The following is a 12,329-nucleotide window of genomic DNA, read 5'->3' as shown; positions in this document are numbered from 1 at the left end:
TTAGGAATAAAATGTCAAATTGTGCCATATGAAATCCTTATGCCAGAAGATTTGATTTGACAACACTACCTGTCCTATATAAATATATCCAATGTATGTACTGAACAAAATGTAACTTCTCAAACTCTCTAGACATTTATCATCCACATCTGAATGGGTGGTTAAATACGTCACCAGCCCAGAAATATTACTGTAACATTTTAAAAGAGATTATCAAAGCTTGCACAATAGGTAAAACCACTGGCACACTTTATTGCTATTTATAGCATGCAATAACATTTATGACAGAGCATTAACATCGTGATAAAACATTAAATACGCACCCAAACCGCAATCCATGTCAAGTCATAAAAAGCGAATAGAAATCTTACCCCAAGAAGGCATACTTTCAACTCTCTTATCGACACGTTGATCTCCAAAATAATGAAAACTTCTCAATCATTCCAAACAGTTTCATACCGCTGATCAGCAACTATTTCTATCTTTGCTTGAACTTATCTTTGCTTTGTCATTAACTGTCCATATGAATCTGTCTTGCAGTTGGATTCGATGACTATGGTTCAGAGTGTGATGGGATTCGGATAACAGCATTCCTGGATGCAGGCCAGGATAATCTCACCCCTCTGGGCCGGCTGGAGAAATATGCTTTCAGTGAAAACGTCTTCAACAGGTGAGATGTAAAGCGTGTGGTCTGCAGTATAAAACGAGTAACTATCAGACATGGTATGTGAGATGGATTTCAGGCTGTTTTTTTTTTTTCCTGAAATGCAATACTCAGTGTTTCTTAGGAGTAGTATAAGATTTTATATGTCCATCTTGTAACTATCACTCGAAAATAAGTGAGATTTGATACAAAAAATATGAGGATCACTTTTTTTATGGCACAATGGTGGAACATAATTTTAAAAGTTTTAAGGGCTTAAAGCGAACCTGATATGATGTTGGACCAGAAATACTTAGTAAGGAGCCAAACTTGTCATCGTAGAAGAACTTGGCTTAGACTGAACGTTTCTTGGGTGATTTCTGATATTTTGGCTTGGAAACATTATAAACATTAATCTGGAAAAATTGTGTTAAAGTATTTTTTTTTTTAAACTTTTATTTTTTTTTTCAAATAGTTTTGTGCATCTAAATTGCAAAGGCCCATGTGCTGTGGACTGTTATGGTGTGCTTGATACGTTTGATGTTTATTTTCAGGCAAATTGTGGCTCGTGGATTGCTGGATGTGCTCCGGGAGTTCAGCGATAATGAAAATGACTTCATCAGCGTCATGGAAACAGTTGCCAGAATGTCTGAGGATGGAGGTTTGTATGACTTTTGACTGTATTTGACTTGTTCAGAATGGCTAAACTGTACGTAATATTGTGAATGTAACGTGATGTTACAGAACCGACAGTGCGAGCAGAGCTGATGGAACAGGTACCAAACATTGCCATGTTCCTTCATGAAAATCGGCCCAATTTCCCTGAAGCCTTCTCACGGTATCTGGTACCCATTGTGGTCCGGTATCTCACAGACCCTAATAACCAGGTGAGTTATACTTTGAAAAACTGCCTGTTCTTTGAATCGTTTATCTGAATAGGTAATGATGACAAATATTTTTGAGTCGGGATGAGTTTAAAGGAGTTAAACTAGTCAGCCAATAACCTACTAGCACTAGTAAATAAATGAATAACAAAAAAAAATATGTTTAAATGTATAATATTGATTGTTTTATATTTATTTTTTAACATTTAAAAGAATTTCAAATAATTTTAATTATTTAATTATAATTAGAAATATATTATTTAATTATAGAGAGAAAGAAAGAGAAAATAAGATTCAATATTTTTTATTGGAACTGCTTAGGGGAAAATTTTTCAACTTGCCAGAGAAGGTTTTGGTTGCTGACTGCATGCTGTGCTTTAACTTTTACTTTCACTGTTGCATCTCTAAATTCATACCATTTTATCGTTTATTCTGTAATACTCACAGAGCCATCTAAAAAGCTCTTTTGTAATAGTCACAGTAAGTTTCACAACAATTATCAGATTGCTTGAGTAATGGTCCCATTATTATGCATAGTCATTAGGCTTCCGTTTTTCAGTGAAGACTATGATAATTTTGTGTAGTATTTGTTGTTTAGCCTATTGGTTTGATAAATATGTCACTTCCATGTTTGGCGTCCATACTTAAGAAATGCATATGATCAGTATTAGGTGTTGTATTGATCCTGAAGCCTTATTCAGGGTTTCTTAAACACCAACTAATAATTTAGTCGTTCAGATAACCCACTGAGTCAATTTTGTCTATGCTTTTTCCTGTAGGTGCGAAAGACGAGCCAGGCTGCTCTGCTAGTGCTACTTGAACAGGGTCTGATGAGTAAGGCAGATATGGAGGGAAAGGTCTGCCCTGTGCTTCTGGAGCTCACTGAACCCAGCAGTGACGATGACTACAAGATCGAAGCAGTTGCGGTGAGTCTTTGTGTTTAAGAGAATGCGCTGCTGATTACTGGAAGTGGAAAATACTCATCGTAAAAATATGTAAGCCATTAGCTTTCATAGCACTGAAAAGATAACAACTTGTTATATTTCCTGTCATAACTTCATTCCATCTATGACGGAATGCTTATCTGTGTGCTGTCTGCATGATACTGTGTTACTGTGTTAATTGTTTTGTGGGTCATGTTTTTATCTCTGTGTTGATGGTGAATAATGTTTTGTTGCAGATCATGTGCAAGCTGGTGACCATGTTGACTAAAGACACGGTGGAACACCTTGTATGTACTGAACAAAATGTAACTTCTCAAACTCTCTAGACATTTATCATCCACATCTGAATGGGTGGTTAAATACGTCACCAGCCCAGAAATATTACTGTAACGATTAAGAGACCATCAAAGTTTGCACAATAGGTAAAACCACTGGCACACTTTATTTCTATTTATAGCATGCAATAACATTTATGACAGAGCATTAACATCGTGATAAAACATTAAATACGCACCCAAACCGCAATCCACATCAAGTCATAAAAAGCGAATAGAAATCTTACCCCAAGAAGGCATACTTTCAACTCTCTTAGCGACATGTTGACCTCCAAAATAATGAAAACTTCTCAATCATTCCAAACAGTTTCATAAAGCTGATCAGCAACTATTTCTATTTGACGTAAGCTAAAAAACAACAACACACACAATCTCTCTAGACACTATAGTGTCAGATATCCACTGCTTTAGGACGGTATAAGAAGCTGTTTTGAAATACTGACATAACGCGTATAGCTTATAATAGTATCACTTAGATGTTATATTAATGGTCGATTAGTTGCGATATTAGCTGCTCGCTGATCGCCATCTTGAACTCCGGTTGACGAGTCTAGTTATGGGAAGTCATTCATGCGAATCGGTTCTTTCGAACAGTTCGTTTCATCGTTTCAGCAAAGTTACTAATTACGTCATCTCGTGGTTCCTAACAAATAACAAGCATAAAAATAAAGCACATAAGGCTGTTTATTATGTTTATTATTATCCAAAGTGTTATTGTAATTTCATTTAATTTTTTTAACACTTCAGCAACTTAAAGATTAAAATATCTCTCCATTATTAAGGTGAATATATGAATAATACAAATTAAGCACATTCACCCCGCAAATAATTAGTATTATAATGCAAAGAATGCAATTTTAAAATTTTTAATACATGATATAGTAATATGATTAATTTTAAATAAATTATATGATAATAAGAGAATTACCACTGAGAATAATGGAAATAATAATAATTTTTAAAAAGTGGCAATCCTGATTCAGCTCATAAAAACAGTTTATAACCAACATTTGCATTTACATTAAACAACACTAAGTTCAAAGCGTGGCTGTTCGTGAAAGAATCATTCAGTCCAGTTTTATGAACCGGTTCTATTGATTCACTGAAAAGATCCGACTCTACATAAACAATTCATTCACGAATCGGACGTCGCTAGACTAGTCACGTGATCGACATTGTCTTATTTTTTTCTCATCGAGTGTTCGGTTGAGCGAAACGAATATTTGCGGTATTTCCACGCGTAAAAGTGTTTTGTTTCGATGAGTTTATGTTTGTTTTTTAAGTATTTGATATTCATATAAATGCCGGGATTGAAATAAGAGCAGGAAATCTTTTGAGGAAGTGGAGTGACAGCAGCCCCGCTGTAAATCAAGATGGCAGGTAACGTGCTTTAGTGCATTTATTTAAAGCTTTATGAGGCGGTTTAAAGAGAATCGGCTCCGTTATCACTGTTGACTTTCATGACGCGTAATGCCTTTTAAATTTTTCTGATGTATTTTGGACGAAAGGTCATGAGCCTGGTGAATTTTTAAGTGGATTAACACTAGTTGCGAGTTGTGTGGAGCTAGCAGGACAGACTGGGATATTAAAAAAGTACTGTGATAAATAACTACTTTGGGCCAACAAAATAATTTATGTTGTATTAAATACTTTAGGGTGGAAATGATGTAGTACATTTAAGTAAATAATGAAGATAACATAGCTGAGCTGACAAGAGCTTGACAGTCAGTTTGTTAGCAAACCTGACCGGGGTCAATAACGCATAACACGTTTAGTTAACTGGTCACCTTTTAAAATGTATTTCTAAATTGTCATAACTCAAGAACTGATTGTATGTTATTGCACACTACGATATAAAAGCTTTTTGACAGACATTACATCCTTGCCACAGGTTATGTGATGTCGGCAAACCTGAGTTGACATATACGTGAGATAAAAGCTAGCCTAACACTACGATACATGCCAAGGCTGTGTGTCAAAACCTAGTGAGCAGTCTACCTAAGCAGCACTTGCACTCAACGTTCTTGCAATGAAAAGACCATAATTGTTGTCTAGTGAGGTTGCGAGTCACAGCCGAACTTCATGTGTCACAGCAGCATGGCTTGAACCTGTCAGCTTATCTACTAGACACTTGTCGGTCTTTGATCTTCAGTTTATGGTTTGTTTCCTCCCTCAGGCCTGTCTTTGTATTTTGAAGATGGTCATGATGATTTAGACGACTGTGAGTATACAGAACTCTTCAGCAACTTTACGCGAAAGACGAGCCAGGCTGCTCTGCTAGTGCTACTTGAACAGGGTCTGATGAGTAAGGCAGATATGGAGGGAAAGGTCTGCCCTGTGCTTCTGGAGCTCACTGAACCCAGCAGTGACGATGACTACAAGATCGAAGCAGTTGCGGTGAGTCTTTGTGTTTAAGAGAATGCGCTGCTGATTACTGGAAGTGGAAAATACTCATCGTAAAAATATGTAAGCCATTAGCTTTCATAGCACTGAAAAGATAACAACTTGTTATATTTCCTGTCATAACTTCATTCCATCTATGACGGAATGCTTATCTGTGTGCTGTCTGCATGATACTGTGTTACTGTGTTAATTGTTTTGTGGGTCATGTTTTTATCTCTGTGTTGATGGTGAATAATGTTTTGTTGCAGATCATGTGCAAGCTGGTGACCATGTTGACTAAAGACACGGTGGAACACCTTTTATTGCTGCGCTTTTGTGAACTCTGCAGTGACGTCAGACTATTTCAAGTCCGCAAGGTAATGGTCCTCTCTAGGCCTGTCGCAATAATCAATATATCGACTTATCGCGCAATATATGTACATGACCTCAATAATTTTTGGTGATGCAATATATCGCCCATTATATTTACTGTTTAATGACTATTTAATGTCACCGTGTTTTGTACATTCCACTTGTGCCTGTGTCTTTTGCAGATTCTGTCACCATGTTTTGTACATTCCACTTGCGCCTGTGTTTTTTGCAGCTTCTCGTACATAACGTGGTGTAGTCATGAGGTGATAGTTCAAATTAAGCTTCTACAAAAAAAGTTTCATCTGCAGATATGGCCTTGTTTAGGGATCTGTGCCTTTGTGCATACAGACATCTGACTGCTAAGTAGTGATTGTGTTTTTCAGCAATAGTGTGCACCCTTAATTTACAGAGAAAAGAACGTCAGGGAAAAAATCTGTAGATGGAAAAATCTTTGTGCATTTTTCTTTTTTTTCTACTTGTTACTTTGCACTTTTTGTTAGAAAATGTTTATTTACTATTTATTAAAGTTTTAAAATGATTATATATTCAGTGGCATAAAATGGTCTTTAAAATGACAATAATATCGCTTATCGCAATTATTTCTGGGGCAATATATCGCACAACAAAAAGTTGTTATCGTGACAGGCCTAGTCCTCTCTGTTTCATAATTTGTGGAAGAGCTTAGAACTGGTTTTTGGAACATGTCTTTGTGGAACATGTTCATAGTTGATGTGATGAACTGCATTGTGTGTGAAATTCATATGCTATACATACAATAATAATCACCAAAAATAAATCCAAAAAGGGAAATTACTTTAAAATTCGTTTTCCAGATGACATTTGTTAATTTGATCATAATACAATGACATTAAAATATGAACTACTGTTCAAAAGCTTGTGGTTGGTAAAATTTATTAATGTTTTTTTTTTTAAAAAGAGACTCTTTTGCTTATGGAATCTACATGTATTTGATCAAAAATACAGTAAAAGCAATAATACTGTGAAATAATACTAAGTGTATAGCTGTTTTCTATTTGAATACATTTATTCCTGCGATTGCAAAGCTGAATTTTCAGCAGTCCTCAGTGTCACATGATTCTTCAGAAATCATTCCAATATGCTGATCCTTCAAAAATCATTTTAACTTGCTGACCCAAACTTTTGAACGGTAGTGTATTTCCCTTATTACCAAAGTATGGAAATACCAAGTCCGTGCATTATTATATTATATCAGTATCATGAGACAAATAAGTAACAATCCAAAGAACACAGTGGACAGAAATGACTTCCAAAAACAAGAAGCCTTGACACAGTGAAGTTGTGTTCTGGTAAATGCACATGTTTGCGACTGTTTTGTCATTCAAATAACTGCAGTAATAAAGCTCAGGCGTACACTGTGTGGAAGAAGTTGTGAAGAATGTTAATCTACTTTTGCAACTCGTGCTGGGTTGGCAAGAAGCAATGTTGCTTGAGTTGCAACAGGCCTCGGTTTACAACATAACAGAAGACTGAATTTGACCTCATTGCAAATGTCTAAACCTTCTATTACACTTTTTTTTGTTTTTTTTTCTCACCGTCAGGTTTGTGCTGCAAACTTTGGCGAGGTCTGTTCTATTGTTGGCCAGGAAGCCACAGAGAAACTTCTGGTGAGACTTGCTGCGTTCCTCTTGTGCTTGTATTTAGAACAATACTGCAGTCACATCCAGAATGAATGCATTTAATTATATCTGAGTGCTAGACCCAGAAAACACCTTTCATCTTATAAAGCCTTAAAGTCTGTTTGTGTCTTTGTGCAGATTTTTGTTGACACGACATGCAAATGTGTTAACCAGCACTCTCTCTTTGTCCTCACCTCAGATGCCGAAGTTTTTCGACCTGTGCTCAGACAGTCTGTGGGGTATTCGGAAAGCCTGTGCCGAGTGCTTCATGGTTGTTTCAAACTGCACTTCTCCGGAGGTGCGGCGTACTAAATTGTCCCCCTTGTTCATCAACCTCATTAGTGATCAGTCACGCTGGGTAAGAGAAAAGAAACTAACACTGTGTTCTAACATGCTGTGACTCAGCATGTAATTTCTGTCCTCGCTGAAAGTGAAAGTGATTATTTGATGTTTAGTAAGTGAATGTAGGATGTGGAGTAGGATTTTGGATCAGTGAGATTTCTGACTTTGTTTTTCCACCTGTTTTAGGAAATCTCTTTACTTTACTTTTTTTATTTTTTTATTATCATTTTTAAAGGGAATGGAACATCTGCTTATATTCTTTTACTTTTCAGGTACGCCAGGCTGCGTTCCAATCTCTAGGTCGTTTCATCTCCACGTTTGCCAACCCTTCAATCACAGGATTGCATTTCTGTGAGGATGGAACCCTCTGTGAGATACCGAAGATCTGCTCAGAGAGGTAAATGCACATGGTTTCTTTTACTGTGACTGGGTTTGTACGGAAAAAATACATGTGTTTGTAATTGACTAGTTGTTGTAGTCAGGTGTCAATCTTTATAAGTAGGCTTTTTTATAAAGAAATTCATGCTTTTATTCAGCAAGGAGGGATTAAATTAATCAAAAGTGACAGTGAAAGTTTGCATTTGTTAGAGAAAAAAAAAGGTAAAAATAAAATAAATTCCCAAATAAAAGAGAATCCTGAAAAAAATGGTTTACACCAAAAAAATAACAAATAAATAAATGAAATAAGCAGCACAGCTGTTTTCAAAATTGATAATTGTTAAGAAATTGTTAGATTGATAAGAAATGTTTCTTGATCATCAAATCATTATATTAGAATGTTTCCTGAAGGATCATGTCACACTAAAGGCTGGAGTAATGATGCTGAAAATTCAGCTTTTGCAGCTTTCACAGGAATAAGTTACATTTTATAATATATTAAAATTAAAAATATAATATTTCATTATATTGCCATTTTACTGTATTTTTCATCACAAAATGCAGCCTTGGTCAATGTAAGAGACTTCTTTCAAAAACTCTCGGAGACCCCAAATGTTTGAACAGTAGCATAGTTACTACTTTATAGGGCTGGGTTTTGACACAAATTTCACAATTCCATTCGATTCTCATTCACAAGCTTGCGATTCGATTCAATATCGATTATTTTGGATACATATTCTAATGGAACAGTACATGCCAAATTTTCTCAAGGAAAAAAAAATCTCAACTAATGCTGTAAAATATACATGAGAGTCAGTTGGTACAACATTACTATAATATTGAAGGGTAAAATTGACTGATTTGTGCTGTACAACTGCTTAAATTGCACTTAATGAAGTTTTTAAAATAATTAAGTTACAATTACTTCAGTTTGTTTTTTTAAATATACACATTTAAATAGTGGCTGTCATAAAAACTTGGATGGATTTATTAAAACATAAATAAAACATAAAAGAATGGTAAAAATAAATATAATGAATGTTATATGGTGCATATATTCAGTAAAATGCCCCTCTCTACAGTTTATTTTTCTGGCTGACTCGAGTTTATGGTCACCAAATATGCTTTCTGAGGTAAATGTGATGTTATATGAATTGTTTACAAGCTGTTATATTGACATCTTTGCGCGGCTGAAACACTGATTGAGCGATTACACGAGACAGGATACGGATTGTAAAGTTGTACTCTTTCTTTTAACTTAACTTCGGATGTTTAGTCATGTTTATTTTGTGCTGAAACTGGTATTAATGTACAGAACATGATCAGTTCACGTGCGCCTCGCGCTGCCGTGTCTGTTGAACTGAGGTGCTACAGCGATCTGTCACTCCACATTAAACAGCGCCAAAACGGCATTTATTGTTTGAATACTGCAATACAATGGACATAAATTGAAATCGGAGACTTTTTCATATTAAAAGTACCCAAGCACGATGCTTATTGCGATTTATTGGATGGGAGGTGCGCTTCAATGTTCCATCCATTAACTGAAAACAGTCTAGACTAATCGATTCTTGGGATTTAAGAATCGATATCGTTTCGTAAAAATGAGAATCGATTAAAATCGAGATATCGATATTTTTTTACCCAGCCCTACTACATTATATTGAATATATTTTTGAAACTCTTTTGCACAACTGTCTTTGTAGCCACAGAAAGGAAGTGACCACCAGCAACTCCAGTAACAGCCGCAATGCCTCCATTGATGGTTCTCCAGACAGTCTCATTCAGCCTCGTTCAGAGCAGCTACAATCCACTTCCATTCTGACAGGTCCACCATCACATCCTCCAGAAGGCAATTCCTTTACCCAACCCCAAGAAGATGGCACCAGCCTGGGCCACCCTGAACACTCAGGCCCTTTGTCCCACCAGCAGAAGGACGAGTGCACAATGTTCAATTCCTTCAACTTCTGGAGAGCCCCACTACCTGACATCACCCAAGAGCTGGAACTCTTACGAGAAGAGAAAAGAGATGAGGTGATAGAGAAACGAGATGAGACCATGAGGGAGACGGAAGGTGAGGGGAAAGAAGACGTGCCAAGTTTAAATTCACAAGGCCCAGCCACCAGCTCTCAGATCCAGAAGGTTTTGGACTGTCTTCAGCCTCACCTGGATGATCCTGATGTGCAAGGTGATTGCAAAAAGAGCCCATGTTCTTTTGACCTTTTCCACATAAGGACATAGTTATTTATTTCCCTGTGTGCTTTCCACTCGCAGCTCAAGTGAAGGTGTTGTCCGCTGCGCTGAAAGCTGCCCAACTAGAGAGTCAGACAGAAGATGCAGATGAGTCTGTGTCAGAGAGTAACGGTTCCACAGGCTCCCCGACATCTGATGAGCTCAGTGCTATGAGTGAACTCTCACTGACGGACACACAGATCTCAGACTCACCCTCCAGTTCACCAGTGCTGGTAGACGACTCTGAACACAGCAGTGAGGTGAGAGGACGATTTTATAGTTACTAAACTATTCAGCAATTTAACTTTTCTTACATGTTTTAATGTTTGAAATATAAAATTTAATTAATGTAATAATGCTTACAATGTTTAAAAAGTTTTGCTTATTATTATTATTATTATTATTTTAGACTGTCAGTATATGTAATTAAATTAAAAGATTTTATCTTTTCACGGCCCTAATAATAATACAATTATATATTATAATAATTTTAAATATTTTATCAAATATTATAAATTTAAACAAAGTTATTACATTCGATTTAATGATAATTCAAATGTACAAAAAAATATTCGACCATTTTTTAAATGTTAAGTTTATATTTTACATTTCATTGGTATTAATATAATATTTGGATTGTTATTATTAGTAGTAGATATTTAATCAAATTTATTCCATAGAAGTATTTGCTAAGAAAAGCCCCCAAATGAAGAATCTACATGATTGTGGAAAAATATTCCATGTAGTGTCAATTAATACGAAGTCATAACAATAATACAAGGAGAATAATGTTGTTTTAAATGTTTTTTAAACTGCTGCCATTATTTGACATGCCTTTGCAACTCTCCATCTGCATTTTTATGTAAATCTGTTTATGCAAATGTCATTAGAAGGAAGTGCTGGCACAGTAACTCTACAGTAGACCGTTCATTATATATGCAGTTGTGTGTGTGCACACAGGAGTCAGACCTAATAGAAAATGTGGAAGGGGTCAAAGATTCAGACACAGCTAAAATGTGTGAAGAGGAGAAGTCTAAAGTTCAGGTAATGTCCTGCTCTGGATATGTACAGTGACTTATAAAGCAAAATGTAAAAAATCTTGCATGTCTTAACATAAAAAATTAAATGTACAAAGAAACTCCTCCTTATAAATAACAGACTATTTCAGACTGTTCATAGTAGTTTATTAAATCTATGATGTTTCCTAACAATCATTCTTTCTGTGGTCTCAGAATGTAATTCCACAGCAGTTGCTGGATCAGTATCTGTCCATGACAGACCCCGCTCGAGCTCAGACCGTAGACACTGAGATCGCCAAACACTGTGCATTCAGCTTGCCAGGTGTCGCCCTAACACTGGGCAGACAGAACTGGCACTGCCTCAAAGACACATATGAGACCCTCGCTACAGACGTACAGGTAAAATGTCCTCTCAGTCTATAATGCTGATGTTATTTGTTGGAAAGGTTTAACATAACTCTGTGTCAAATGTTAGTACAGTACTGTAACACTTCACTTTATAATTGTTACATAAACCTATATTATTAATATATATAATTAAACAATATTTTCTCTGTACCATATTATTATAGATTGTTATTGTTTGTCTTTATTTTGTAAATATTTAAAAAATGAGGAATAGACACGGTAGCTTCGCTAGTTGTTAAATGAAATACTATTGAATGTGTTCCAGTGGAAGGTGCGGCGGACGCTGGCGTTCTCTATCCACGAGTTGGCAGTGATTCTGGGAGATCAGCTGACTGCAGCTGACCTGGTGCCCATATTTAACGGCTTCCTCAAAGATCTCGATGAGGTGCGGATAGGAGTCCTCAGACACCTGTATGATTTCTTGAAGGTGAAAATATGAAATTTCTTTAATTTGGAAGACAGAATATATGAGCATTTTATACCAAGAGCTTTGAAAATAAATAGCCTATACTGAAAAAAAATGCTTTATCATTTAAGAATCATAATTTCAGACAGTTTTTATATATTTCTTTTTTTAGTTTATTAAAAATTATTATAAATGTTTAATTATAAATTTTATGAGCATGTCATGGCTGTCCCAAACAGTGTTATTTTAGTAGTTTTTTTATATACTATTATAGTTTTTTTTTTTTTTTTTCCTTTTTATCCATTTATGGCGTCTACTTTGAGTCT

The 12,329-nt window shown here is 35.8% G+C and overlaps 2 protein-coding genes across 2 annotated transcripts in view; one reads left to right on the top strand and one right to left on the bottom strand.

Annotated features, from left to right (window-relative positions):
- Nucleotides 1–401, bottom strand: part of LOC107729740 (ras-related protein Rab-22A-like) — an 11,411-nt gene extending 11,010 nt beyond the window's left edge. The window contains exon 1 of the mRNA XM_016540411.1: nucleotides 372–401. The gene's annotated coding sequence lies outside the window, so the exon portion shown is untranslated. The remainder of the gene's footprint in view (nucleotides 1–371) is intronic.
- Nucleotides 402–423: 22 nt separating this feature from the next.
- LOC107729727 (serine/threonine-protein phosphatase 4 regulatory subunit 1-like) overlaps nucleotides 424–12,329 on the top strand; it is a 17,321-nt gene continuing 5,415 nt past the window's right edge. Inside the window, exons 1-14 of the mRNA XM_016540400.1 lie at nucleotides 424–460; nucleotides 541–670; nucleotides 1,198–1,304; nucleotides 1,388–1,530; nucleotides 2,307–2,453; nucleotides 5,458–5,565; nucleotides 7,141–7,206; nucleotides 7,418–7,576; nucleotides 7,833–7,957; nucleotides 9,645–10,126; nucleotides 10,213–10,430; nucleotides 11,131–11,214; nucleotides 11,403–11,588; nucleotides 11,863–12,024. Coding sequence (XP_016395886.1) covers nucleotides 424–460; nucleotides 541–670; nucleotides 1,198–1,304; nucleotides 1,388–1,530; nucleotides 2,307–2,453; nucleotides 5,458–5,565; nucleotides 7,141–7,206; nucleotides 7,418–7,576; nucleotides 7,833–7,957; nucleotides 9,645–10,126; nucleotides 10,213–10,430; nucleotides 11,131–11,214; nucleotides 11,403–11,588; nucleotides 11,863–12,024 — 2,154 coding nt within the window. The remainder of the gene's footprint in view (nucleotides 461–540; nucleotides 671–1,197; nucleotides 1,305–1,387; nucleotides 1,531–2,306; nucleotides 2,454–5,457; nucleotides 5,566–7,140; nucleotides 7,207–7,417; nucleotides 7,577–7,832; nucleotides 7,958–9,644; nucleotides 10,127–10,212; nucleotides 10,431–11,130; nucleotides 11,215–11,402; nucleotides 11,589–11,862; nucleotides 12,025–12,329) is intronic.

This window comes from Sinocyclocheilus rhinocerous, unplaced genomic scaffold (genome assembly GCF_001515625.1).
Source record: "Sinocyclocheilus rhinocerous isolate Xijiao unplaced genomic scaffold, SAMN03320098_v1.1 scaffold218, whole genome shotgun sequence".
Lineage (NCBI taxonomy): Eukaryota > Metazoa > Chordata > Actinopteri > Cypriniformes > Cyprinidae > Sinocyclocheilus > Sinocyclocheilus rhinocerous.
The sequence above is the reverse complement of the archived record's forward strand: the minus strand, read 5'-3'. Positions and strand labels throughout refer to the sequence as shown.